Source organism: Coregonus clupeaformis, chromosome 20 (genome assembly GCF_020615455.1).
Source record: "Coregonus clupeaformis isolate EN_2021a chromosome 20, ASM2061545v1, whole genome shotgun sequence".
NCBI lineage: Eukaryota > Metazoa > Chordata > Actinopteri > Salmoniformes > Salmonidae > Coregonus > Coregonus clupeaformis.
Window position 1 is genome coordinate 21430927 of NC_059211.1, and position 27983 is coordinate 21458909.

At 45.2% G+C, this 27983-nt stretch overlaps 1 protein-coding gene across 1 annotated transcript; it reads right to left on the minus strand.

The window, feature by feature from the left end:
• Positions 1–476: 476 nt before the first annotated feature.
• Positions 477–27938, minus strand: LOC121534106 (occludin). The gene is made up of 8 exons (XM_041840567.2): positions 27666–27938; positions 22304–23118; positions 21902–22072; positions 9694–9851; positions 3719–3931; positions 1472–1643; positions 992–1033; positions 477–882 (listed from the first exon to the last, which is right to left on the minus strand). Exons 2-8 carry the CDS (start codon positions 23096–23098, stop codon positions 781–783), a joined length of 1653 nt encoding a protein of 550 aa, XP_041696501.1. The 5' UTR covers positions 23099–23118; positions 27666–27938; the 3' UTR covers positions 477–780.
• Between the last annotated feature and the right edge of the window lie 45 nt (positions 27939–27983).

Sequence of the window (27983 nt, forward strand, 5' to 3'; positions counted from 1 at the left end):
CGATACCTTTATCACAGACCACCTCAGGTCAAACGACATTGAAGTAACCTTTTATAACCACACCCATCCAGTCAAATAGGCTGCAGTGTTTCAAGGCAAGCATGTACCACAATGCTACTTACTAGGCACAGTTAGGAACATGGCAGTGCTGGTGGTTTATGTATTACGTGTGAACTGTTATGAATATAGTCTTTCAACTCCACAGTGTACGATACTTTCAACTCCACAGTGTACGATACTGTCTATGAAGCAATCCACATAGAGAATAAGAACTGGTCTGAAATGAGTAGAGGCAGAAGGAATCACATGTCCAAGCCATTAATGTTCATTGTGTGTGTGTGTGTGTATGTGTGTGAGTGTGTTTGTGGGTCTGTGTATGTGTCTCTGTCTGTCTGTCTCTGTGTGTGTGTGCGTATGTGGGTGTGTGGATGTGTGTGTGTGTGTGTGTGTGTGTGTGTTTGTGGGTGTGTGTTTGCTTGTGTGTGTGGGTGTGTGTGTGTGTGCATGTGTGTGAGTGTTTTTGTGGGTGTGCGGGTGTGTGTGTGTGGATCTGTTATTCGTCCTTTTTATTGATGGATGAATGTGTGTGTATGAGCATGTGTGCATGCAGGGATGTGGATGTGTGTGTGTTCACAGTGTGTGTGTGTGCGTGCCAAGAAGGCAGCTTTGGTTTTCAACGTTCTACGTAATCTCAGTGTTCTGCATAGTCTTAGTCCAGGAGTGTTGTGTTGTCATGACAACAGAGGAGGGGGTGGATTGGGTTGGAGGGAGAGCGTGCCTTTAAGAAAGGCTCTTGTCGTAGGCCTTGACCACACGTTTGATATGGAACAGTTTGTGTCTCAGCCTGCGACACTCCAACTTCTTAGCCTGGTAGTCTGGTGTCTGGAGAGGAAAAGAGAGAAAACACATACATTGTTTCATCGTCTCTATTATGGGGTGATAAATGTTCAATCATTACAATGTATGTGATTTGCTAGAAAGGTCTGCTCACCCTCTTAACGTCTTTCAGTCGATTATATTCCTCTGCCACAACCTGAAGTTAAGAATATGGAAAGTAAGAAGTATTTCTCCCTGGTTCTGCATGCGGATCTCAGTGGAGGCTGGTGAAGGAAGGACAGCTCATAGTATTGAGCCTGTCCTCCCATTTAAATTGACACCAGCCTCCACCATCCGGACCACATATGCCCCGTCTCGGCCACCCTCTGTCTATGACCCTACTATCTGTCTCCATCGGGCGCCGAAGACGTGGATTAAGGCAGCCCTCCGCACCTCTCTGATTCAGAGGGGTTGGGTTAAATCCGGAAGACACATTTCAGTTGAATCAATTCAGTTGTACAACTGACTAGGTCTCCCCATTTCCCTCTCCACATTTCCCGCTGTACTCTCAAAAATAATAACAATACTTAAAGATTTATATTTAAAAAATACTACATTGACACAAGCCTCCACTGGTCTCCCTCTGGTGTCTCACCTGGTACTGGGCGGAGGTCTCGTCCAGTGTGTCCAGCTGCCTGCTGAGTTTGTTCATCTGGTCACTGATGTCGTCCATCTCAGCACACAGGTGTTTGTACTCCCTCAGGTCGGCATCAAACTCCCTCTTGTACTCCTGACGCTGGCCGTCTGACATTATCTCTGGGTAGACGCTGAGGGGAGAGAGACGAGGTAAGAGAATATTGTTAGACATTGTTAACACATACACTATATATACAAAAGTATGTGGACACCCCTTCAAATTAGGGGATTCGGCTATTTCAGTCACACCCATTGCTGACAGGTGTATAAAATCAAGCACACAGCCATGCAATCTCCATAGTTAAACATTGACAGTAGAATGGCCTTCCTGAAGAGCTCAGTAACTTTTAACGTGTCACTGTCATAGGATGCGACCTTTCCAGCAAGCCAGTTCGTCAAATTTCTGCCCTGCTAGAGCTGCCCCGGTCAACTGTAAGTGCTGTTATTGTGAAGTGGAAACGTCTAGGAGCAACAACGGCTCAGCCGCGAAGTGGTAGGCCACACAAGCTCATGGAACGGGACCGCCGAGTGCTGAAGCGTATAGCGTGTAAAAATCATCTGTCATCGGTTGCAACACTCACTACAATGCCAAGCGTCGGCTGGAGTGGTGTAAAGCTCGACGCCATTGGACTCTAGAGCAGTGGAAACGCGTTCTCTGGAGTGATGAATCACCCTTCACCATCTGGCAGTCCGACAGACAAATCTGGGTTTGGCGGATGCCAGGAGAACGCTACCTGCCCCAATACATAGTGCCAACTGTAAAGTTTGGTGGAGGAGGAATAATGGTCTGGGGCTGTTTTTCATGGTTCAGGCTAGGCCCTTTATTTCCAGTGAAGGGACATTTTAACGCTACAGCATACATTGACATTCTAGAAGATTCTGTGCTTCCAACTTTGTGGCAACAGTTTGGGGAAGGCCCTTTCCTGTTTCAGCATGACAATGCCCAGTGCACAAAGCGAGGTCCATACAGAAATTGTTTTTTCGAGATCGGTGTGGAAGAACTTGATTGGCCTGCACAGAGCCCTGACCTCAAACCCATCAAACACCTTTGGGATGAATTGGAACGCAGACTGCGAGCCAGGCCTAATCGCCCAACATCAGTGTCCAACCTCACTAATGCTCTTGTGGCTGAATGGAAGTAAGTCCCCGCAGCAATGTTCCAACATCTAGTGGAAAGCCTTCCCAGAAGAGTGGAGGCTGTTATAGCAGCAAAGGGGGGACCAACTCCATATTAATGCCAATGATTTTGGAATCAGATGTTCGACGAGCAGGTGTCCTCATACTTTACGTCATGTAGTGTATTTGATCAATACAACTCGATTGTACTATGATCAACAGTATTAGGATCATCTTCTGTCTTGCTGTACACTCAGCATATTTCACTGAGAAGCTCCGCTTCCTTTTTGGCCACTTCTCGACCATTACGGGAACTGAGTGTTCCTGTAATACACAGCACAGCAGGCCAGGGCTTCATGCCTTCTGTTTTACACCAGTCAAACAATGGTTTTCAGATCCCAATTCTCTCACCAGGGCCCTCTCAGTCTCAGGGAGAGGAAAGGTAGAGTGGAGGTGGATGCAGCCAAATACAGCTGCTCTCTCACTAACTACCTACCCACCACTGACCCCCACACCTTACACCTTTGGCCCAATTCTCTCGTTATTTCCAATTACAACCTCATGTGGAATGGCATGCCAGGAGAGATTAGCTACTCTACTGGACCGAACAAGACCAGCTCAGACTGCTACACTGTTAGAAAAAAGGGTTCCAAAAGGGGTTCTTCAGCTGGCCCCATAGGAGAACACTTTTTGGTTCCAGGTAGAACGCTTTTTGGTTTCTGGTAGAACCCTTTTGGGTTCCATGTAGAACCCTCTGTGGAAAGTACACGGAGCCTGGATACAGCCCTTAGCCGTGGTATATTGGTCATACATCACAAACCCCCAAGGTGCCTTATTGCTACTGGTTACCAATGTAATTAGAGCAGTAAAAATAAATGTTTTCATATACCATGGCTGTCAGCCAATCAGCATTCAGGACTCGAGCCACCCAGTTTATAATACTATATAATATATGCCATTTAGCAGACGCTTTTATCTAAAGTGACATACAGTCATGCGTAGATACATTTGTGCGTGTGCGTGTGCGTGTGTGTGAACGTCCATGCATGTGAGTGTGTGCGCCTTGCCTGCCTCCCTGCGTGTGTCTCACCTCTCCCACTCCTCTGGGTCCAGTTCGTTGCCAGTCTCTCCTCCCGTGGTGTACTCGGTTTCGTACTGTGATTCGTCCAGCTCAGGGTTGCGCCGGCTCCTCTTGCCCCTTTTGGCCGAGGGCTTCCTGACCCCCCCTGCCTCCTCAGAGGGGCTGGAACTGGCCCCCTGGGAGGGCTGGTCCGAGGGACGGCTAGCCAGATGCTCCGAATACCTGAGGCACAACAATAACATTCAATATAAACTCAACAAGTAGTGTCATGTAAATATAACATGGTAGACACTCTGAATACCTGAATACCTCTGCTCTATCTACCAAAAACACTCTGAATGCCTGAATACCTCTGATTTATGTACCAAAAATTACCTTTGTTTTGACCTTAGTTTCTATGACCTTAGTTTCTAGTCACACACAACCAAGAACACGTCAGCCATGACCTTCCAATGGTTTCTGATCTACTTCTAGGGAAAAACAACAATGATGTACACTACCAGTCAGAGGTTTGGACACACCTACTCATTCAAGGATTTTCCTTTATTTTTACTATTTTCTACATTGTCGAATAATAGTGAAGACATCAAAACTATGGAATCGTGTAGTAACCAAAAATGTGTTAAACAAATCAAAATATATTTTATATTTGAGATTTTTCAAATAGCCACCCTTTGACTTGATGACAACTTTGCACACTCTTGCCATTCTCTCAACCAGCTTCATCTGGAATGCTTTTCCAACAGTCTTGAAGGAGTTCCCACATATGCTGAGCACTTGTTGGCTGCTTTTCCTTCACTCTGTGGTCCGACTCATCCCAAACCATCTCAATTGGGTTGAGGTCGGGGGATTGTGGAGGCCAGGTCATCTGATGCAGCACTCCATCACTCTCCTTCTTGGTAAAATAGCCCTTACACAGCCTGGAGGTGTGTTGGGTCATTGTCCTGTTGAAAAACAAATGATAGTCCCACTAAGCCCAAACCAGATGGGATGGCGTATCATTGCAGAATTCTGTGGTAGCCATGCTGGTTAAGTGTGCCTTGAATTCTAAATAAATCACAGACAGTGTCACCAGCAAAGCACCCCCACACCATAACACCACCTCCTCCATGCTTTACGGTGGGAAATACATATGCGGAGATCATCCGTTCACCCACACCGCGTCTCACAAAGCCACGGCGGTTGGAACCAAAAATCTCCAATTTGGACTCCAGACCAAAGGACAAATTTCCACCGTGTTTCTTGGCCCAAGCAAGTCTCTTCTTATTATTGGTGTCCTTTAGTAGTGGCTTCTTTGCAGCAATTCGACCATGAAGGCCTGATTCACACAGTCTCCTCTGAACAGTTGATGTTGAGATGTCTCTGTTACTTGAACACTGTGAAGCATTTATTTGGGCTGCAACTTCTGAGGCTGGTAACTCTAATGAACTTATCCTCTGCAGCAGAGGTAACTCTGGGTCTTCCATTCCTGTGGCGGTCCTCAGCTTGATGGTCTTTGTGACTGCACTTGAAGAACCTTTCAAAGTTCTTGAAATTTTCCGGATTGCCTGACCTTCATGTCTTAAAGTAATGATGGACTGTTGTTTCTCTTTGCTTATTTGAACTGTTCTTGCCATAATATGGACTTTTACCAAATAGGGCTATCTTCTGTATACCCCCCCTACCTTGTCACAACACAACTGATAGGCTAAAACGTATTAAGAAGGAAAGAAATTCCACAAATTAACTTTTAAGGAGGCACACCTGTTAATTGAAATGCTTTCCAGATGACTACCTCATGAAGCTGGTTGAGAGAATGCCAAGAGTGTGCACAGCTGTCATCAAGGCAAAGGGTGGCTATTTGAAGAATCTCAAATATAAAATATATTTTGATTTGTTTAACACTTTTTTGGTTACTACATGATTCCATGTGTTATTTCATAGTTTTGATGTCTTCACTATTATTCTACAATGTAAAAAAATAAAGAATAACCCTTGAATGAGTAGATGTGTCCTTTTGACTGGTAGTGTACATGAATATAACTGATCACACGTCACTGAAACCACTGGACAAACGGAAGAGACAGACTCCGGATTTCCTTAATTAAAGGAGGGGAACACAAGTTCACTGTTGAGTTAGCAGGGATTTAAGGTTTCATCTCAGGGGCTCAATGGAAGTAGCTATGATATTACAGCAGAGCACCCTATGACAAACTAGCAGATTATGTCAACGAGGTCAGGGAAGTCTTGAGGCTAGCATTCCTCTGTTTTATGAGTTTTATCAGCATTACATACAAAGCATCAATAAGGGTTGCAGTGATATATGGTGAGAGCTAAAACGTTTCTTATACAGTCTATTTGATTGGTTTATAATGATTTATAAGCATGCATCCATTATTATTGTGCCAATAACTGTTTGAACTATTTATAAGCCTCAACTCTCAATAAAGCCAGTTTATAGATGTGTGTGTTGACTTTCCGTGATACTTCCGAGGGCGGTTGCTATACAGCACTCTCCTGTCCCAGACAGTGGACTTCATGAAGTAGGTTATTGTTTGACATATGGCCTGATGGAGGCATTGTTTACTGCACAGCACCAAGTCTTGTGCAACCCCTTCGCAAATAAAGACCAAATAAGAGCACTTGACCTGGCACGTGACCTGGCACGTAACCAAACACTTGACCTGGCATGTGTAACTCTCACAGAGAAGGGCGTCTGTACCTAAACATTTAACATGCATCCTTCCTTCTGTCCTTCCTGGAAGTTATCAATGATCTGACATCACTGGCGGATAGGTGAAAGCTACTTCCTGTCTCACACCCATCCCCATTGCGTCAGATCAGTGATTACGAAGGGAGGAAGGAATGGTGCAGGTTACTGTAAACCCATTCAAACCGACCTCATTTTACTTTCAGTTACACACAGCCTACAAGCTGAAGTACAGTACATTCTCTTATTTGTATATAGTTGCGCAAGATTTAGTTCTAAATTCTCTAAGAAAGAATACAGAAAGATGGCGCCGACGGAGAAGGGAGACATCCTACGAGTTCCAAACCGACTTTAGTGACTTTTTCGTGTTTATCTTGACTTTTCTTGTACAGAAAGTTCATCCTGGATCTTTGTTTCATGGCGTAGACGCAGCAGACGGGGCTGCATGGGCCGGCATCCTGGCGAGACTAGGACAAAGAGAAAATTGACCGGCACTCCCTTCCGTTCTATTGGCAAATGTCCAGTCACACGAGAATAAGATGGATGAGCTTCACTCGAGAGTCTCCTATCAGAGAGACTTCAAAAAGCAGCAATATTATGTGCCTTGCAGAAACGTGGCTGTATGACTCTATATACGTAGAACTCAGTGGTTTCTCCATGCAGCGGCACGATCGGATGAAGATGGCCTCGAGCAAGTCCAAAGGGGGAAGGGTGTGCCTCTTTATAAACAACAACTGGTGCGCTGCTTCCAGTGTGAAGGAAATCTGGAGCTTTAGCTCACCTGATATAGAATAGATCATGGTAAGCTGCAGACCCTTATAGCTACCAAGAGAGTTCTAATCCGTAATTATCATGGCTGTCTACATCCCTCCACAAGCAAACATTTTGGTAATCAAGGAACTGTATGGGACCATAAACAAACAAGAAACCGATTACTCAGAGGCAGTGCTTCTGGTAGGAGGATACTTTAACAAATGGAGACTTAAAACCGTTCTACCTCACTTCTACCAACACATATCTTGCGCAACCAGAGGTGCTAAAACTCTAGACCACTTTTATTCTACCCAGAGAAATGCCCTCCCTCGTCCTCCCATGACTCTATTCTCCTACTTTCTGTTTACAAACAAAAGCTACAACAGGAAGTATCAGTGATGCTCTAAATACGGAAGAGGTCCAATGGAGCTGACGCGAGGCTACAAGACTGTTTCGCTAGTACAGACTGGGATATGTTCCGGGATTCATCTGATAGCATTGAGAAGTTTACCACATCAGTCACGGGATTCATCAAGTGGATAGACGACGTCGTCCCCACAGTGACTATGCGAACGCATCCAAACCAAAAACCATGGATTACAGGCAATATCCGTGCTGGGCTAAAGCTACCGCTTTCATGGAACGGGACACAGACATAGACGTATGCAAGAAAGCCCGCTACAACCTCAAACATGCAAAACAACATTACATTACATTACTCCGGCTCCGACACTCGTCGTATGTGGCAGGGCTTGCAGACGATAACCGATTACAAAGGGAAACCCATCAGTGAGATGCCTAGTGATGCAGACCTCCCAAGCGAAATGCCTTTTATGCTCACTTTGAAGAATACAACAGAGTCTTGCGTGAAAGCCCCAGTTGTTTCAGATGACTGTGTGATCTCGCTATTCCGCGATATGAGTAAATTTTAAAACAAGTTAACACTCGCAGAAAGACAGAATACCAGGGCGTATTCTCAATGCATGCACAGACCTGCTGGCAAGTGTCTTCACAGACATTTTCAATCTCTCCTTGTCCCAGTCTTTAATCCCAACATGTTTCAAGCTGACCACCATTGTCCCTGTTCCCAAAAATTACAAGGTAACCTGCCTAAATGACTATCGCCGTGTAGCACTCACAACTCATATCTGTGTCATGACCAGCCTTTGAAAGACTGGTCATGACACACATCAACACCATCATCCCAGACACCCTGGACCCACTCCAATTCACAAACCGTCCCAACAGATCCACAGATGGCACAATCTTAATTGCACTTCATACTGCCCTCTCCCACCTGGACAAGAGGGGATATAACTATGTGAGAATGCTGTTCATAGACTACAGCTCAGTGTTCAACACCGTAGTCCCCTCCAAGGTCATCACCAACCTAGGGACCCTGGGACTGAACACCTCCCTCTGCAACTTGATCCTGGACTTCCTGACGGCCCGGCCCCAGGTGGTGAGTGTAGGCAACAACACCTCCGCCACGCTGACCCTCAACACGGGGACCCACAGGGGTGTGTGCTTAGTCCCCTCCTGTACTCCCTGTTCACCCACGACTGCATGGACATGCATGACTCCAAGATTAACATCAAGTTTGCTGATTACACGATGATGGTAGGTCTGATCACCGACGGCCATGAGACAGCCTACATGGAGGTGGTCAGAGACTTAGCAGTGTGGTGCCAGGACAACAGCCTCTCCCTCAACGTCAGTAAGACCAAGGAGCTGATCGTGGACTATAGGAGAAAGAGGGCCGAGCACGCCCCCATCCACATCGACAGGGCTGTAGTGGAGCGGGTCGAGAGCTTCAAGTTCCTTGGCGCCCACATCACTAAGGATTTAACATGGTCCACACACACACGCACAGTCGTGAAGAGGGCACGACAGCGCCTCTTCCCCCTCAGGAGGCTGAAAAGATTTGGCATGGGCCCTCGAAAAGTTCTACATCTGCACCATTGAGAGCATCTTGACTGGCTGCATCACTGCTCGGTAGATATTTCTGTATTTCATTTTCAATACATTTGCTAAAATGTCTAAAAACATGTTTTCTTTCACTTTGTCATTATGGGGTATTGTGTGTAGATGGGTAAAAAAATCCATTATGAATTCAGGCTGTAACATAACAAAATGTGGAATAAGTCAAGGGGTATGAATCCTTTCTGAAGGCTCTGTATATACACACACTCAACATATGCTGCTGCTACTCGGTTCTTTATTTTACTCTTATTATTATTGTCTATCCTGATGCTTGGTCACTTTACCCTGCCTTCATGTACATACAGTGCCTTCGGAAAGTATTCAGACCCCTTGACTTTTTCCACGTTTTGTTACGTCACAGCCTTATTCTAAAATGGATTAAATAAATAAAAATCCTGATAATAGCAAAGCGAAAACAGATTGTTTGAAATTTCGGCGCATGTGATAAATAATTTTATTTGAGTATGTTCAAGGAAAGGGAGGATATAACCGATGAAGAGAGAAAAGAAAAGATGCATTGGAACAGGGCTGAGGCGATGTTGTTTGTCTGTTTACTCACACATTGTTGTTGTAAGTGTCTCCAGTGTATACCCTGCTGTCAGCCTTGGTTGGGTAGGAGATGATGCTATTGGCTGAGGCATTGAGGGGGACGGACTTCTCTGACAGCACCACGGTAGGTGCATCCTCTGTACTTTGTCCGTCCTCCACATTGTTAACCTAAAGCAGCCAGGAAACACGCACAGAGAGGGGCCTCCGTCAGCAGCACAATGACAAACAAAAAAAACAAAGAGGTCAGGAGCCTGTTTTCATGCTAACTTCCTAGTATGACCATAACGTTACACAGCATCCTCTCTGGTAAAGACCTGGAATAAAAAGAAATACTAGTCTTGGACCTTGAAAGTAATGTAGAGGACAGGCAGAGACTTCGATTCAAAGAGTTTGTTTCAGAAATATTTGAAGCTTGAGCAACTTTAGGCCTCCTCTCCACAACCTATAGTATCAGGATACACGAGACTGGGCCCCTTCTTACTACAGGGCATTATGTGAGCATGCATGGAATTAGACAGTGATTCACTTTAATAGGCCTGATTCTATGAGGCTAAAAGGGGGAGCTGTGTTGACTTTGCCCCCATTTATTGTTCTCCAAGGATACTGGAATGGCACTTTTAAAAATGACTCTTTTAAGTCTGGCTGAGCAGTCGGCCAGGCATATAATTGGCCAGACCGGGTCTTGAGTGAAATTTGGATTACGTGCTTGATTTACCAGGTTCAAGAGGACACCATGCCAAGTTACCAACAATCACCACAGACCCATTTCCCTTAGTTACTGTCCCCCCAAAAAATGACCATTAGTGTTATTCTGTTAGCTATGTTAGCAGGAAGCTCTCTCTGTCCAGCTCCAGTCTTATCATTGACGTAACTGCAATGACATGAAACAGTAGGAAAGTTTATGATATGACAGTTGGCCTTGATTCCATTTGAACATCTACGTTAGCTAAGGAAAGGGCTTGCAAGACAGGGATGTACTTTGTCTAGCTATTTATTTTCATTAGCCAACAGAACCCCTAGCATCAATAATTAGAACTCGTGGCTCAATCTGGGGAATAGAGATTGGTGGAGATCAAAATGTGACATCATTGTAAGCATATTACATTTTACTTTATTTATCTGAACCAGAACATTCTCTGTCATTTATTTTACTACTGTTGGACACATATGGTGCTGTATCAGGATTCAAAGTTAATTGGGAGAAGACTGAAATAATCATGACTTCTCAAGCTTAGAAAGTACATTTAAGTGGAAATGGGCAAAGACACCTATGAAATACCTGGGTGTACTGATACCATGCAGTCTGGAGGAGGCATATCAAATCAAGTACCCTCCTTTAATAGATAGGTTTGAATATGATGTTCAGAGATGGAGATCTCTCTCTATTTCTATGTTAGGTTGGGTCAACATAATCTAAATGAATATATTACCAAGGTTGATGTATTTATTCCAGTTTAAATTCCATCCATCTTTTTAAATAAAATAAATGGCCTGCTCTCCAACTTTAATTGGAATGTAAAAGACCTCAAGAGTCAAACTGACTGTTTTACACTTACCCTATGAAGCTGGAGGTCTTGGACTACCTCATATGAAGATGTATTACTGGGATCCACAACTGCTTTCACTTAAATAAATGGACAGCAGACTATCCTTGTGCATGGAGGACTATTGAAGCCACAAATGTAATACCGTATGATCTAAAATATATTCACTACTTCGGGTCCAAGGCATTGCAGCAGAAAAAACAGACAATTCAATTAGTATTTGGAAAAAAGGAACATAAATTCATGAGGTGGGAAGAACCAATATCGCCAGGCATCCGTATACCTCCAGTGTTTAATCATAACACATTTAAGTCCTGGTTCCAAAGTGGCATCATGAATTTTGAACATGTGCACTAGGATGGATCTCTACTGTCATTCAATTAATTATAAGAAAGATTTGGATTATCCAAGGCCGATTTCTTTAAGTTCTTACAACTCAGAAATCTAGCATAGAAAGAAATAATGAAAGAAGCTGTTATGCCAAAAAAGTTGATTGCCAGATTATATCAACAGTTGATTGAAACTCTACCTGATGGTTCAGAACCTATAAGGAAACAATGGGAAACAGAACTAAAGGAAGAAATTGAGGAGAACCATTGGTCATAAATATGTGAAAATGTTCAAACCTGCTCCTACAAACTAAGTTATAAACTACAGCAATTTAAGATAATTCATAGGATTTACTACACTCCTGCCAGAACGCATGTAATGCAACCAGAAATGTCACATCTCTGTTGTAGATGCAAAAAGCACAAAGGAACCCTACAGAGCCCCACAGTGGAGGTGTCATAATACCCATAAAACCTAGACGTCAAACAGGGAAATGGTTCCAATCGTTTTTCCACCATTAATTTTAGGGGATTTTAGAAACACTTAAAATAAAGGTTGTGTTTCATGTAGGTTTACCCTGGCGTGATGTTTTGATAACCATGTAAATCTCTCTCGGACAAGGTGACTTTTATCAATATATTCAGCTCTATTTACTCTCAGATTCGAAAATGCTAATTAAAATCAAAGTAGACATCATGCAAAACTACAAATCCCTGCAAGCTCCTGCATGTCATCTCTAGCTGATACCTTTGCTAACAGGTAGTGTGTCAATTTAAACAAGACAGTTCACAGAATTGTCAATTTAAAAGAAATGTAGCCTATTTATTAACCTCTTAAGGATCTGACCCTTTTTTTCAATATTCGCCTAAAATGACATACCCAAATCTAACTGCCTGTAGCTCAGGACCTGAAGCAAGAATATGCATATTCTTGATACCATTTGAAAGGAAACACTTTGAAGTTTGTGGAAATGTGAAAATAATGTAGGAGAATATAACACATTAGATCTGGTAAAAGATAATACAAACAAAGAAACATATATTTGTTTTACATCTTTGAAATGCAAGAGAAAGGCCACAATATAATATTGCAGTTTAGATTTTGGCCACTAGATGGCAGCAGTGTGTGTGCAAAGTTTCAGATTGATCTAGTGAAGCATTGCAATACTATTTTGTATCAAGTCTGCCCAAATGTGCTGAATTGGTCAATTGATACATTTTCAAGTACATAACTATAGAGAACATACTAAAATTATATGGAAATACAAAATGTAAGTTTACACACTCCCAGGAATGTCATACATGATGGATCATTAACTTATACACTAACTTTCACACATCTAGATTGCCGGGCGGGGTGGGTGTGGAGCCACAGACAGCAGGGGTTCAAACTGTGGAACCCAGTTCCTAAATTTGAATATAAAAATTGATTTTATCAAACAAAACTATGCTACATTTTATATCTGGGACCCTCAGGATGACAAATCAGAGCAAGATTACTTAATGTAAGTACATTATTTACCTTCAGAGGTGAATGTATCAAAACAGTTGCCGTGCTAATTTTTGTTGTTGTTGTGCACTCTCTTCAAACAATAGCATGGTATTTTTTCACTGTAATAGCTACTGTAAATTGGACAGTGCAGTTCGATTGTCACACTCTGGCTCCGGGACTTTGTATTTGAGCCAGGGTGTATTCGTTTTGTTGGGTTTGGTTTGGTTATGTTGGGTATTTGGGTGTGCTTGGTTTTGGTTGTTCTTGTTAGTCATATGACTCCCAATCGGAGGTAACGAGTGTCAGCTGTCGGCTCGTTATCTCTGATTGGGAGCCATATTTAAACTGTGTGTTTTCACCTTGTGTTTGTGGGTTTTTGTTCCGTTTCGGTCAGTGTAACCGTGGACTTCATGAGTCGTCTTTTGTTTTGTAATTAGATACGTTAAGATAATAAAGTCATGTTTCTTGCACACGCTGCGCCTTGGTCTCCTTCGCTCCTAGACGACCGTGACAGAAAAACCCACCAATCTAGGACCAAGCGGCGTGTCAAGCGGCAACAGGACCCACATACACAGGATTCATGGACGCCTATAAAGGATTCATGGACATGGGAGGAGATACTGGATGGAAAGGGTCCTTGGGCACAACCGGGAGAATATCGCCGTCCTCGTGAAGAGCTGGAGGCAGCTAAAGCCGAGAGGAGGCGATATGAGGAGGCAGCACGGAGGCAAGACTGGAAGCCCGAGAGTACTACCCAAAAATTTCTTGGGGGGGGGCTTAAAGGGAGGGTGGCGAAGTCAGGTAGGAGACCTGCGCCTACTCCCTGTACTTACCGTGGAGAGCGAGAGTACGGGCAGACACCGTGTTACGCAGTAGAGCGCATGGTGTCTCCTGTACGCGTGCATAGCCCGGTTCGGTACATTCCAGCTCCACGTATCGGCCGGGCTAGATTGAGCGTTGAGCCGGATGTCATGAAGCCGGCCCCCACGCATCCGGCCACCAGTGCGTCTCCTCGGGCCGGCTTACATGGCACCAGCCTTACGCATGGTGTCCCCGGGTTCGCCTACATAGCCCGGTGCGGGTTATTCCACCTCCCCGTACTGGTCGGGCGACGGGAGCATACAACCAGGTAAGGTTGGGCAGGCTCAGTGCTCAAGGGAGCCAGTAAGCCTGCACGGTCCGGTATTTCCGGCGCCACCTCCCCGCCTCCAGCCCAGTACCACCAGTGCCTACACCACGCACCAAGCCTCCTGTGTGTCCCCAGAGTCCTGTGCGTCCTGTTCCTGCTCCCCGCACTAGCCCTGAGATGCGTGTCCTCAGCCCGGTACCTCCAGTTCCGGCACCACGCATCCGGCCACCAGTGCGTCTCAGCCGGCCAGAGTCTGCCGTCTGCCCAACGGCGCCTGAACTGCCCGTCTGCCCAACGGCGCCTGAACTGCCCGTCTGCCCAACGGCGCCTGAACTGCCCGTCTGCCAAGCGCTGCATAAGCCGCCCGTCTGTACTGAGCCTGCAAAGCCGCCCGTCTGCCATGAGCCTTCAGAGCCGTCCGCTAGACCGAAGCCGCTAGAGCCTTCCGCCAGACAGGAGCCGCTAGAGCCTTCCGCCAGACAGGGGCAGCCGAAGCCTTCCGCCAGACAGGAGCAGCCAGAGCCTTCCGCCAGACAGGATCAGCCAGAGCCTTCCGCCAGACAGGATCAGCCAGAGCCTTCCGCCAGACAGGATCAGCCAGAGCCTTCCGCCAGACAGGATCAGCCAGAGCCTTCCGCCAGACAGGATCAGCCAGAGCCTTCCGCCAGCCATGAGCAGCCAGATCCGTCAGCCAGCCATGAGCAGCCAGATCCGTCAGCCAGCCACGAGCAGCCAGATCCGTCAGCCAGCCATGAGCAGCCAGATCCGTCAGCCAGCCATGAGCAGCCAGATCCGTCAGCCAGCCATGAGCAGCCAGATCCGTCAGCCAGCCATGAGCAGCCAGATCCGTCAGCCAGCCATGAGCAGCCAGATCCGTCAGCCAGCCATGAGCCGTCCAGCCAGGATCCGCCAGAGCCGTCCAGCCAGGATCCGCCAGCCAGCCAGGATCCGCCAGAGCCAGCCAGCCAGGATCCGCCATTCAGTCCGGTGCTGCCCCTTAGTCCGGTGCTGCCCCTTATCCTGGTGCTGCCCCTTATCCTGGTGCTGCCCCTTATCCTGGTGCTGCCCCTTAGTCCGGTGCTGCCTCTTAGTCCGGTGCTGCCCCTTAATCCAGTGGGGTTAAATTGGAGGGTGGTCATTGGGAGGAGGCTACGTAAGCGGGTAGTGACTATGGTGGGGTGGGGACCACGACCTGTGCCAGAGCCGCCACCGTGGACAGACGCCCTCCCAGACCCTCCCCTAGACTTTATGCTGGTGCGCCCGGAGTTCGCACCTTAAGGGGTTATGTCACACTCTGGCTCCGGGACTTTGTATTTGAGCCAGGGTGTATTCGTTTTGTTGGGTTTGGTTTGGTTATGTTGGGTATTTGGGTGTGCTTGGTTTTGGTTGTTCTTGTTAGTCATATGACTCCCAATCGGAGGTAACGAGTGTCAGCTGTCGGCTCGTTATCTCTGATTGGGAGCCATATTTAAACTGTGTGTTTTCACCTTGTGTTTGTGGGTTTTTGTTCCGTTTCGGTCAGTGTAACCGTGGACTTCATGAGTCGTCTTTTGTTTTGTAATTAGATACGTTAAGATAATAAAGTCATGTTTCTTGCACACGCTGCGCCTTGGTCTCCTTCGCTCCTAGACGACCGTGACATCGATTAACAAGAATTTAAGCTTTCTGTCATATAAGACATGTCTATGTCCTAGAAAGTTTGCTAATCACATTAGCGCAAGATAGCTCAACCGTCCCGTATACGGGACACCGACCCCGTAGAGGTTAATTGCTACATTTAGCTAACATTAGATAGTTAATCCAGAGATTCTTACCTTTGCCTGGATATGGCAGTCTCGTCCAGAACGTTATGGCATTTGTAGTTCCTTATGATAGCCACATTAGCATTACATTTTTGGGGGGAAATACAGGCAAATATATTTATAAAAGTCACCTTGTCCTAGAGAGATTTACACAGTTATCAAAACATCACAGCAGGGTAAGCCTACACGAAACACAGCCCTTATTTTAAGTGTTTCAAAAATAACCTATGGGAAAAATTAACGATGGAAAAACGATTGGAACCATTTCCCTGTTTGACCTTTAGGTTCTATGGGTATAATGACTCATTCTGCGGTACTCTATTACATATGCTTTAGTCCTGTGACAAACTGACACCATTTTGGGATAATGTATGCGCTATTCATCCATTTCCACAAACATTCTGTTGAGAAATGTAAATATTGGTGATCAATATCAGAGACAGTTTTGTAATCTAATTGCTGAAAATGAGGTGTATATTGACACTGTGTGAGATTACATTTGACTGAGTTCTGTAGAAACAAAGAAAAGTCTCATGTACACCTGCAACAGACAAACTCCTATTTCCTTTCCCTCAATACAAAGGGAGAGGCCTCTGGGATGTAAACAAGGAAGTCTTCATCTATATCAGCAAGTCCTTCCTGTGTGAGTGGAAAGTTGGTGTGAAGGTCGTCTCCACAATAAAGGCCTCAGTATGGGGACACACTGCAGGCCTAGGCAATCTGTCACATTATTTAATCTCTGTCGCTAAAAACGCAATTTATAGTGTGTGTGTGTGTGTGTGTGTGTGTGTGTGTGTGAGTGTGTGAGTGTGATCATCTAACGTAGTAGGCTACCGTTCCTAAGACATGTGCACTGCATTACTAACTTCACAGTGCAGGCTCTCTGTAACAACAGCAGACCTGCTGATAGAAAGAAACAATCATTGGGTGGGGTACAGGCAGCACTTCCCCGCAGCTGCAGGAACCAGGAAGAAGGCCACCTTTTGAAGAGCACAAGGCAAGTCATCTAGGAATTCCAACAATGCCCCTCTCTGCATGGAGTAGAGTGGTGCTGGGCCGTGAGCTGCCTAAATAAGCAGGGAAGGAATGTCTGAGCCCCTAGGACCTGGGGTAGGGAGGGAGGGTGAGAGGGAGGGAAGGTGAGAGGGAAAGCAGGCATGGGGCAGAGATGGAGGGAGAGCCAGCTGCTATGTTCCCACAGCTGAGCATGGTAGAGGGTAAATAAGCTGCAACCAACCACACCCCTTATTTTTATCTACAGTTGAGTCACTTAGCAGACGCTCTTATCCAGAGCGACTTACAGTAGTGAGTGCATACATTTTCATATTTGTTCGTACTGGTCCCCCGTGGGAATCAAACCCACAACCCTGGCATTGCAAGCGCCATGCTCTACCAACTGAGCCACACGGGACTACAGCTGATAATTCTTTATTTGGAAGTCCTTCCCTACATTTGTTAATACTTACTGTAACTATTAAGTAATGTTTAAAGCTGAAATATGTAACTTTTTGGGCGACCGAATTAACATAGAAATGTGAGTTATAGATCTGTCATTCTCATTGAAAGCAACTCTAAGTAAGGGTAGATCTGTTCTATGTGTGTTATTACTATGTTCCCGTGTGGTTTAGATGGTACAATGATTCTTTACACAATGACTGCTTGTTTAGTCACAAACTGAAATTAGGTGAACTATTCAAATTTTAGCAACCAGGAAATGGCGGAGTGATTTCTGCATATTGCACCTTTAATGCTGCATTATTCCTTGACTTAAAGAAGTAGGCAGCACCAGAAGGAGTTATAATGAGTATCACTCAATTAAATATTAATTGCAGGATTTGCAGAGAATACTAAAGAGAAACAAATGCAATTAGCTATATACTGAAAGCCAGTTTCAATGGCGACGTCTTCATCCAAATCAATGTATTAGCCAAGCACTTCGAAACACTAGCCTGCACTGGGCATAAAAAAAAAACAAGATGTCAGACTCAAACAGCAAAGCTTTAGTTTGGACAACTGTGGTAATGCACTGTGCATTGAACATTGTTATAAACTGTCAACCAACGCACGTCATCATGTTGTCTACTAGTCAAGGTTGGTCTAACATTTTACCACATTATTCAGCCCTACATCTGCAGAACCTGTGACATCATCTGTCGGAGGACAAAGGAGCCTGGTCAGGCTGAATGAGGCCAGTGTGGGTGAGGTCATCAGACAGAGACAGGGCCCTGGGCACAGTGGGCTGAGGGAGTCAAAGTAACTGTCATTGAACCAGTGTGGGGTGACTCACAGCATGGGTTGATAGATACTGTAGTACATACTACATGTCCTGTTCTCTCCTGTCCTGTCCTGTCCTCTCCTCTCCTCTCCTCTCATCTCCTGTCCTGTCCTGTCCTCTCCTCTCCTGTCCTGTCCTGTCCTGTCCTCTCCTGTCCTGTCCTGTCCTGTCCTCTCCTGTCCTGTCCTCTCCTGTCCTGTCCTCTCCTCTCCTCTCCACACCTCTGTCCAGGGCCATCTGTGGGTATGCTCTGTGACAACCACTCTCACCACAAACAAACAACTAGATAACACCCCTCGTAAAAAAGCATTACTGAAGTACAGGGTTGGGGTAGATTACATGTTGAATTCCAGTCAATTCAGGAAGTATACTGAAATGTTTATTCAAATTCTCTGCAATGCTTCTTAAATGAGGAAAATTTGAACTAAAATTTGGTTTACTTTCTGAATGGACTGGAATTTAAATGGAATTTACCCCAACCCTGCTGGACTAACACAACATAACAAGGAGGGATGGGACCCATTCCTTTTGCCGTCAGTCAATGACAGGAAATAAATTACAATTCCATTCAAATGCGAATAATTTGCTAATTTAATTTAGGATTAAGTGAAATTGACTTGCGACTGCTTACATTGACTACGTTCACATGCCACAAATCTGTCAACAACAACACATCACCGATCTAGATCAGTACTAGTTCACCAATAACCCTGGTAACAATGCATTTTGTTGACATGAAACCCTGGCATGTTGTTGGCGTTTAAAACCCCAGCCAGCCAGCCAGGCAGGCAGCGTTAGATAAGAGCTCTAGAAACCACCTGTTTATACTAGTTAATGATCAGCCAGAGTGAAACCAGGTAGACTGAACAAACAGCAACTATGAGCTCCACAAACAGCCATGCTACCAGCCTGTTAGCAACAGCCCCTCAGCAGAGTGGCAACACTGTAGCCATAGCTAGCAGCTATAAAACTAACCTGAGGAGTCAAAAGGCTGCTCTTAAAATGTGAAACTGGAGTAGGGCATGGGTTAAAGGTTACTAGTTTGATTTTTCCTAAGCGTGGCCAACATTTTACAATCAGACAATTCTCGGTTGTCTGGTAATTGAGAGGAGGTTGAGGTGAGAGACAGGAAATGAGAGTAAGTGCACAAGAGGACGATGTTGGGTTGAGATCAATCAATGGCCAGTCAATGTGTCACAGCTAATACTATACTCACCGTATTGACTGATACCCTTTGACATACAGGGGCACAGTCAGATACGTGCAAACACACACACACCTAAACCAAGCCCCCACTATGGAATTATACTGTATCATGTTTTTTTTACTCTCTTGACATTTTCTGTCATAAAAAGCACGAAATGATGAACCTCCTCGTGGACTTTCAACTCATAAAGTAAAAGCAGGGAACTGCAACCTCGCATTCCAAAGTCTGTTTTGATTCCCATTTTGAATTTACCTCAGGTAAAGAAAACATTGTAACTGACTGAGGTATTGTGCAATTCTAACTGTCAAAAATCTAACATTTCTTAATGTGTTATAACTGATTAGGGAGAGAGGATAGATTAGTCACAGTAACTTATCATGTTCAACCTGACAAAGACCCATAGTAAATGAAATATTACTGCATTAAAACTGGGAGCATCTAAAAACACATACATTCTGCTCATACTTTGTGTATTCATACCAGTGTCGGTTGTCTTTACTCTAAAAAGGAACCACAATGGAAATACAGTGCATTCGGAAAGTATTCAGACCCCTTCCCTTTTTCCCCATTTTGTTACATTACAGCCTTATTCTAAAATGGATTAAATAAATAAAACATCTCATTAATCTACACACAATACCCCATTATGACAGAGCAAAAACAGGTTTTTAGAATATTTGCACATTTATTAAAGATAAAACAGAAATAACTTATTTACATAAGTATTCAGACCCTTTGCCATGAGACTCGAAATTGAGCTGAGGTGCATCCTGTTTCCATTGATCATCCTTGAGATGTTTCTACAACTTGATTGGAGTCCACCTGTGGTAAATTCAATTGATTGGACATGATTTGGAAAGGCACACACCTGTCTATATAAGGTCACACATTTGACAGTGCATGTCAAGAGCAAAAACCAAGCCATGAGGTCGAAGGAATTGTCCTTAGAGCTCCGAGACAGGATTGTGTCGAGGCACATATCTGGGGAAGGATGCCAAAACATTTATGCAGCATTGAAGGTCCCCAAGAACACAGTGGCCTCCATCATTCTTAAATGGAAGAAGTTTGGAACCACCAAGACTCTTCCTAGATCTGGCCGCCCGGCCAAACTGAGCAATCGGTGGAGAAGGGCCTTGGTCAGGGAGGTGACCAAGAACTTGATGGTCACTCTGACAGAGCTCCAGAGATCCTCTGTGGAGATGGGAGAACCTTCCAGAAGGACAACCATCTCTGCAGCACTCCACCAATCAGGCCTTAATGGTAGAGTGGCCAGACGGAAGCCACTCCTCAGTAAAAGGCACATGACAGCCCGCTTGGAGTTTGCCAAAAGGCACCTAAAGGACTCTCAGACCATAAGAATCAAGATTCTCTGATCTGATGAAACAAAGATTGAACTCTTTGGCCTGAATGCCAAGCGTCACGTCTAGAGGAAACCTGGCACCATCCCTACGGTGAAGCATGGTAGTTGCAGCATCATGCTGTGGGGATGTTCTTCGGCGGCAGGGACTGGGAGACTAGTCAGGATCGAGGGAAAGATGAATGGAGCAACGTACAGACAGATCCTTGATGAAAACCTGCTCCAGAGCGCTCAGGGCCTCAGACTGGGGCAAAGGTTCACCTTCCAACAGGACAATGACCCTAAGCACACAGCCAAGACAACGCAGGAGTGGCTTCGGGACAAGTCTGAATGTCCTTGAGTGGCCCAGCCAGAGCCCGGATTTGAACCCGATCATACATCTCTGGAGAGACCTGAAAATAGCTGTGCAGCGATGCTCCCCATCCAACCTGACAGAGCTTGAGAGGATCTGCAGAGAAGAATGGGAGAAACTCTCCAAATACAGGTGTGCCAAACTTTTGTAGCGTCATACCCAAGAAGACTCAAGGCTGTAATCACTGCCAAAGGTGCTTCAACAAAGTACTGAGTAAAGGGTCTGAATACTTACACAAATGTGATATTTGCTAACATTTCTAAGAACATGTTTTTTCTTTGTCATTATGGGGTATTGTGTGTAGATTGATGAGGGGAAAAAAACAATTTAATCAATTTTGGAATAAGGATGTAACGTAACAAAATGTGGAAAAAGTCAAGGGGTCTGAATACTTTCCGAATGCACTGTATGTCTGACTTTATTGTGATATCCCTGTCACATTTATTGTGATATCCCTGTCACAATCCCAGTCACATTTATTGTGATATCCCCGTCACATTTATTGTGATATCCCCGTCACATTTATTGTGATATCACAGTCACATTTATTGTGATATCCCAGTCACATTTATTGTGATATCCCCGTCACATTTATTGTGATATCCCTGTCATATCTTTTCAATATATGTACTGTGTATATGTTATTATTATTTTTACTGGCAAATAAAATCAATCAATCAATCAATCAAGAGTATGAGCATGATATTCATACCAGTATGAGTTTTCCTTACCCAGTCCTTCACATCTCTGCCTTCAGAAACTAGGCCTCCAGTCTCAGGGGGCTGTTCCCAGTAGATGTTGGGCTTGCCGTAGCGCCAGATCTTGCCTCTGGTTTTGTGTGAGAAGAAAGCAGCCACGACCAACGCAGCGGTAACCAGGAACCCACACACCATGGCTACACCCTGGAGGAGACACATCCAACATCAAGGAGTTTACGTAAGTCAGTTATTTCGCAAACGATCTGAAAATACTAGTTTGTTATTTAAGGCTTAAAGGGATAAAAATACATAGTATAAGGGTTCAATAAGGGTTAAGGATACACGTGTAATCATAGACTAATTCTACATCTTCAGAGCACCAACAACACAACAATCAAATGATACATTACACAGGTAGTATAACTGTTGGTCTACCTCTTGTGGGTCCACGTAGCAGTAGTGATAGAGGTACTGGTTATACATGCCGAAACCCCCGACTCCTCCCATATTAGAATAGCTGCTTCCGTACAGGTTCTGGCACATCAACAGCATGGGGTTGTACATCATGTTCTGAGAGCTCTGGGCCATTGGGTTCACCCCCACGATGTACACAATGGTGATGATGCCCTGGATGACAGCCATGATGACGCTGACCACCAGAACCACCAGAAAGAACTTCCTGCTCCTGAACGTGGTCGATTTAGAGAAACTGGCCACGAAGAATCCCAGCGCCACAAAGAAGTTGATGGCCGCCATAGCTATCATGGTGGTTTTGGCCGAGTAAGGTGTCGGGTAGGAGTTACCATAGTTACCATAGCCTCCTCCATAGCCTCCTCCATAGCCTCCTCCATAGCCAGAGCCGTAGCTGGAGCCATAACCGCCGCCCATTCCCCCATAACCACCGCCATAGCCCATCCCTCCGCCGTAGGAGCCCATCCCCCCCATCCCGTACTGCATGTCCCAGACCAGCGTGGAGGCCACACAGGCAAAGATCCCCACACAGAGCACTATGATGGTGCCAAACATGGCCTTGACGATGCCAGGAGGAGAGAGCCACTTGTAGAAGTGTTGGGGCTTCTCTTCCATGTAGTAGGAGCCCGGTGGGGGTGGGTAGGGGTCAAACTCACTCCTGGGCGGGTGGTAGCTTTGTGGGGGGCCGTAGCCATTGGAGGCCGGGCTGTATGGAGGACTGTAGACGGGAGGGCTGTCGTAACGCTGCTTCTCAAACATCTCTCAAAGATGGCAGGGACCTACAGAGACAAAATATATGCTAGTGGACACTCAGCACAACAGCACTGAGACATAGCTTTGATGAGGTGTGGCAATGTACAGGATTACACTTGACCTTGCTCATCTCAACCTTTACACTAATATAATGAATCTGCATGATTACATTTGGCAAGCTTTACACTAATATTTACATGTTTTACATTTTAGTAATTTAGCAAACGCTCTTATCCAGAGCGACTTACAGTTAGTGAGTGCATACATTTTTCATATGAACCCACAACCCTGGCGTTGCAAACGCCATGCTCTACCAACTGAGCTACACAGGACCCATAATATAATGAATCTACATGATTACACTTGGAAAGCTTTACACTAATATAATGAATCTACATGATTACACTTGGTAAGCTTTACACTAATATAATGAATCTACATGATTACACTTGGCAAGCTTTACACTAATATAATGTATCTACATGATTACACTTGGCAAGCTTTACACTAATATAATGTATCTACATGATTACACTTGGCAAGCTTTACACTAATATAATGTATCTACATGATTACACTTGGCAAGCTTTACACTAATATAATGTATCTACATGATTACACTTGGCAAGCTTTACAGTAATATAATTAAATAAATATGTTAGTGCATTGCTATTATATTCCTATTAGATGTTCGTTATTGACTGGTCCCAACATGTATGACTTATAAAACAGATGTGTTTGATGATTGATTGTACATTTACAGACAGCAGTCCAATGTCTGTTCTCTTTTATGAACAGTACCAACGTTAAGTTATTTAGAGGGGGTGCACCAGGTCATCATTTCAAACATAAAGACTTTACAGATTACCTTTGCTTTGAGTTCTATGAACCAGCAAAGTCAGAACCAGCATGGAGACGTTGGTACCAGGAACCAGAGTTCAGACAGCAGCCCAACCCAGCACAATGCTGCTTTTCACCCGGCCCCATGGGCAGTGGGAGACTCCTTCAATCCCTCATATTGTCCTGCTGCCTTTGAACACGTCATATCCCATCTTCGGCCAAATTTGGTTTTCTTTTGAATTTAGGCCACACATAACTGCTAGTCCACAGTATAAACAGACTTAACAATGGCCATTATTTTACAATAGTCTACAGGCAAGAGGTTGGAATTCACAACAAGCTGATTTAATTAAAGAAGAACAAATATTTAAAGATGTTTACATTTGTGAAGTGCAGATGTGAAGTATTTATTTTATTGCTGATGCTGAGGAGGCCTTGCCAGTCTTTGACATCAAAAGACTGCATTGTTCCATCTATTTATCATGACACATTGTAGCACTGTGCAAGAACAGTGTGTGGCTAAATTCATTAGATAACAGTAGTACAAGACATTATCAGGAGGCTGCCTGCCTGTCTTCCTCCCTCCCTGCCTGTCTTCCAGTCTTCCTCCCTGCCTGTCTTCCAGTCTCCCTCCCTCCCTGCCTGTCTTCCTGTCTTCCTCCCTCCCTGCCGTCCCTTCCTCCCTCCCTGCCTGTCTTCCAGTCTTCCTCCCTGCCTGTCTTCCAGTCTCCCTCCCTCCCTGCCTGTCTTCCTGTCTTCCTCCCTCCCTGCCTCCCTTCCTCCCTCCCTGCCTGTCTTCCAGTCTTCCTCCCTGTCTGTCTTCCAGTCTCCCTCCCTGCCTGTCTTCCTCCCTCCCTGCCTGTCTTCCTGTCTTCCTCCCTCCCTGCCTGTCTTCCTCCCTCCCTGCCTGTCTTCCTCCCTCCCTGCCTGTCTTCCTGTCTTCCTCCCTGCCTGTCTTCCTGTCTTCCTCCCTCCCTGCCTGTCTTCCAGTCTTCCTCCCTCCCTGCCTGTCTTCCTGTCTTCCTCCCTCCCTGCCTGTCTTCCTCCCTCCCTGCCTGTCTTCCTGTCTTCCTCCCTCCCTGCCTGTCTTCCTGTCTTCCTCCCTCCCTGCCTGTCTTCCTCCCTCCCTGCCTGTCTTCCTCCCTCCCTGCCTGTCTTCCTCCCTCCCTGCCTGTCTTCCAGTCTTCCTCCCTGCCTGTCTTCCAGTCTCCCTCCCTCCCTGCCTGTCTTCCTGTCTTCCTCCCTCCCTGCCTGTCTTCCTCCCTCCCTGCCTGTCTTCCTCCCTCCCTGCCTGTCTGTCTTCCCGCCTGCCTGTCTTCCTCCCTGCCTGTCTTCCTCCCTGCCTGTCTTCCCGCCTGCCTGTCTTCCCGCCTGCCTGTCTTCCCGCCTGCCTGTCTGCCTGTCTGCTGGGGTGAAGAACTCCCTGTTTCCTTACAGTCACACTCACAGACACACTGTGAACGGCCCAAAGCTTTACATCATGGAGGACAAACAAAACAGACAGGCCTGGCTCAACCCAGTACAGCCATTACTTCTCTGTCTTTATGACTCAGTTCAGCAGGGGTCTCGCCTGCCTGAGAGCCTCCTTCGCAGACACCTTTCCCTCATCCTCTCCCCCCTTCCTCCCATAATCCCATCCCCCACTCCATATCCTTCATTCCGTCATCCCTCACCGCCTCTTACCCCTCCCTCCCTTCCTCGCGCCCTAACTTCTTGTCTTTGGAGGGTGAGGGGAAAAGTCAAGACTTCTAACTTCTAGGTGAGGGAATTGTGGTTGCCATAGTATTTAGGAAGAAAAAAAACTGGCCACAGTAAAGAAAGGATCCAACAAGAGCTCTCTTGTGTGGATACTGTGGGAGGGAGGGGTACATTTGGGCAGGAGGATCAGGTGTCTTCTGAAGGGGGTTCCACCTTTGTTTATCAATAGCCTGCCTAGTAGCTTCAATCATCATCACAGCATATTGGAAATAACTTCCTCTGCAGTGTGTAAAGTTTAGACACCTGGGTCCATCACACCTTTCCAGGCCTCTGCTCTGCATGTACGTGGTGATACTGCCTCACCAAAAGAAACACCTCTGACTGGACATGTTGACAGAAGAGCCAAACCCACCCCTATGTTTGGGAGTTTTAAGGCAAACCTTTAGAAATGGTTAAATGGGCAAAATGCTTTAAAGCTAAAGTCCTTAATTGAAACAATAACAAAGCCTCTCCCCGCCTCTGTTTTGATAAAAAGCAGAGGGATGGGCCTGGAGAAATGTTTCCACTCTCAAATTCATAGACTGGGCTATGGATGCAAGGACTGACCATCCATGATATCACAATTATCGTTTTAACCAGGTTTTGAGGGTATACAGTGTTTGTTAACAGCTTCATTTCCATCCCTGGTTGTATCCACATGTGGTTGTATTGTGTTTTTAAATGGTCAAATAAATAAAATAAAATAATACAATACAGTTTAACAGCAGCCTACAGCTCAGAGCTCCATGTAAATGTTGCCTCGATGAAACAGACAATGGTCTTTCAACCAAACACCACAGTGATAGAGGAGGCTGTTTAGCTGGGGTCAAAGATCAGCCACCCACTACTCACTGAGCTGCTGTCATCCAGTGCAGACAGCCACACACTCAATCATCTCTTCTTGATAACAGAATTACAACCCTGAATCACATGCCTCACATCTGTCAAAAACGATTATCCCCCTGCCTAATGTAGGCTAAGGCTGGGGCACTTTGGCACAGCTAGTAGTAGGCTACTCTAGTTACACCGCTATTCAAAACACTCAGAGAGGAGCACTATAATAAATCGAAATGAAGGATTAAGCAGTACAAGCAAATACTTTCTCACAATATCTCAATACAGGGCTAAATAACTGAATGTTTCGCCCTTAGAGAACACAAATGGGTATAAAGCCAATTTATTTAAACTTTTTAGCCTGAGATGTTCCCATTATAGGCTATCTGATTTTATGTAAGAAATAAGATCAGGTTTTTTGAAGAGTCAACCATGTCAACCACTAGGCATGTTTTCCTAATACAGGATGTACAATTGAAATAACTGAAATAACAGAGAAAAGCTACTAACAATGCAAATGGAAACCCCCACAGGCCCCACCTGTGAGAGCCCCCCTCAAGCCCCACGAGCACACTTCACCTCTCTCAGAGCAGGCACAATTGCGAGCTTGTGTGAGAGAACAGAACAGTTGACAATGGACCAAAAGAAAACCTATATTTTAATGATAAAATACTCAAAACGTAGCCTAAAACATTTACAAGCGAAATAATAACCTATTTAAATGGGTATACTTCATTTTAACATTTAGTTTGAGGACTTTTCCCACTTACTGTACACTCTACAAGGGTTCCCAAACTAGGTCCTACACCCCCTGGATGTACGTTTTGGTTTTTGCCCTAGCTCTACACAGCTGATTCAAATAACCAACTCATCATCAAGCTTTTAATCAGCTGTGTAGTGCTAGGGCAAAAAACCAAAACGTGCACCCAGTGGGGGCCCCAGGACCGCGTTTGGGAAACCCTGGTCTAGAAGACATGGTGTTCAATATGTAGTCAATTGAACACTAGGTCTTCTAAACTGTTGACTTTGAACCCCTGTAGAGTGTACAAATCAGTGGGAAAAGTCCTCAAACTAAATGTTAAAATGAAGTCTACCCATTTATATAGGTTACTATTTCGCTTCCTAACGGTTTAAAAGTCGACTTAACGCCCATTTCACTTACCTGAAAGTAGAAGGGGAAAAACAGACGGGTGTTGGCGCTTAAGGCAGTGCCGAAATCACCGTTGTTTTGCAAGTTTACTTTGTATCCGTAAAGATGTAGACCAGAGAGGTTGAAATAAACTGGGCAACGAAATTAACCTCTTTATTAGTGACCTGCTTTAGATGTGGTGGCTCCCTCTTTCGTCCCGTCCCACGCGCAGAGACGGTTCTGTGTCTGTGAACAAGTGCTTTGTTGTGCTTTCCAAGGACATTGGTTGACCGCCCAACCCTGCGCTGTCTGGAAGTAGGTGTGATTTGTAGACTAGTCGACTACCCAGTG

What these genes read in the sequence shown, in the direction of transcription:
- LOC121534106 (XM_041840567.2), bottom strand. Translation starts at nt 23,098, where the DNA reads ATGTTTGAGAAGCAGCGTTACGACAGCCCTCCCGTCTACAGTCCTCCA. An exon ending in GCAGAGATGTGAAGGACTGG is followed by an intron (nt 9,852 to 21,901) that starts GTAAGGAAAACT and finishes TGGCTGCTTTAG; the next exon opens with GTTAACAATGTGGAGGACGG. An exon ending in AGACCTCCGCCCAGTACCAG is followed by an intron (nt 1,034 to 1,471) that starts GTGAGACACCAG and finishes TCTTAACTTCAG; the next exon opens with GTTGTGGCAGAGGAATATAA.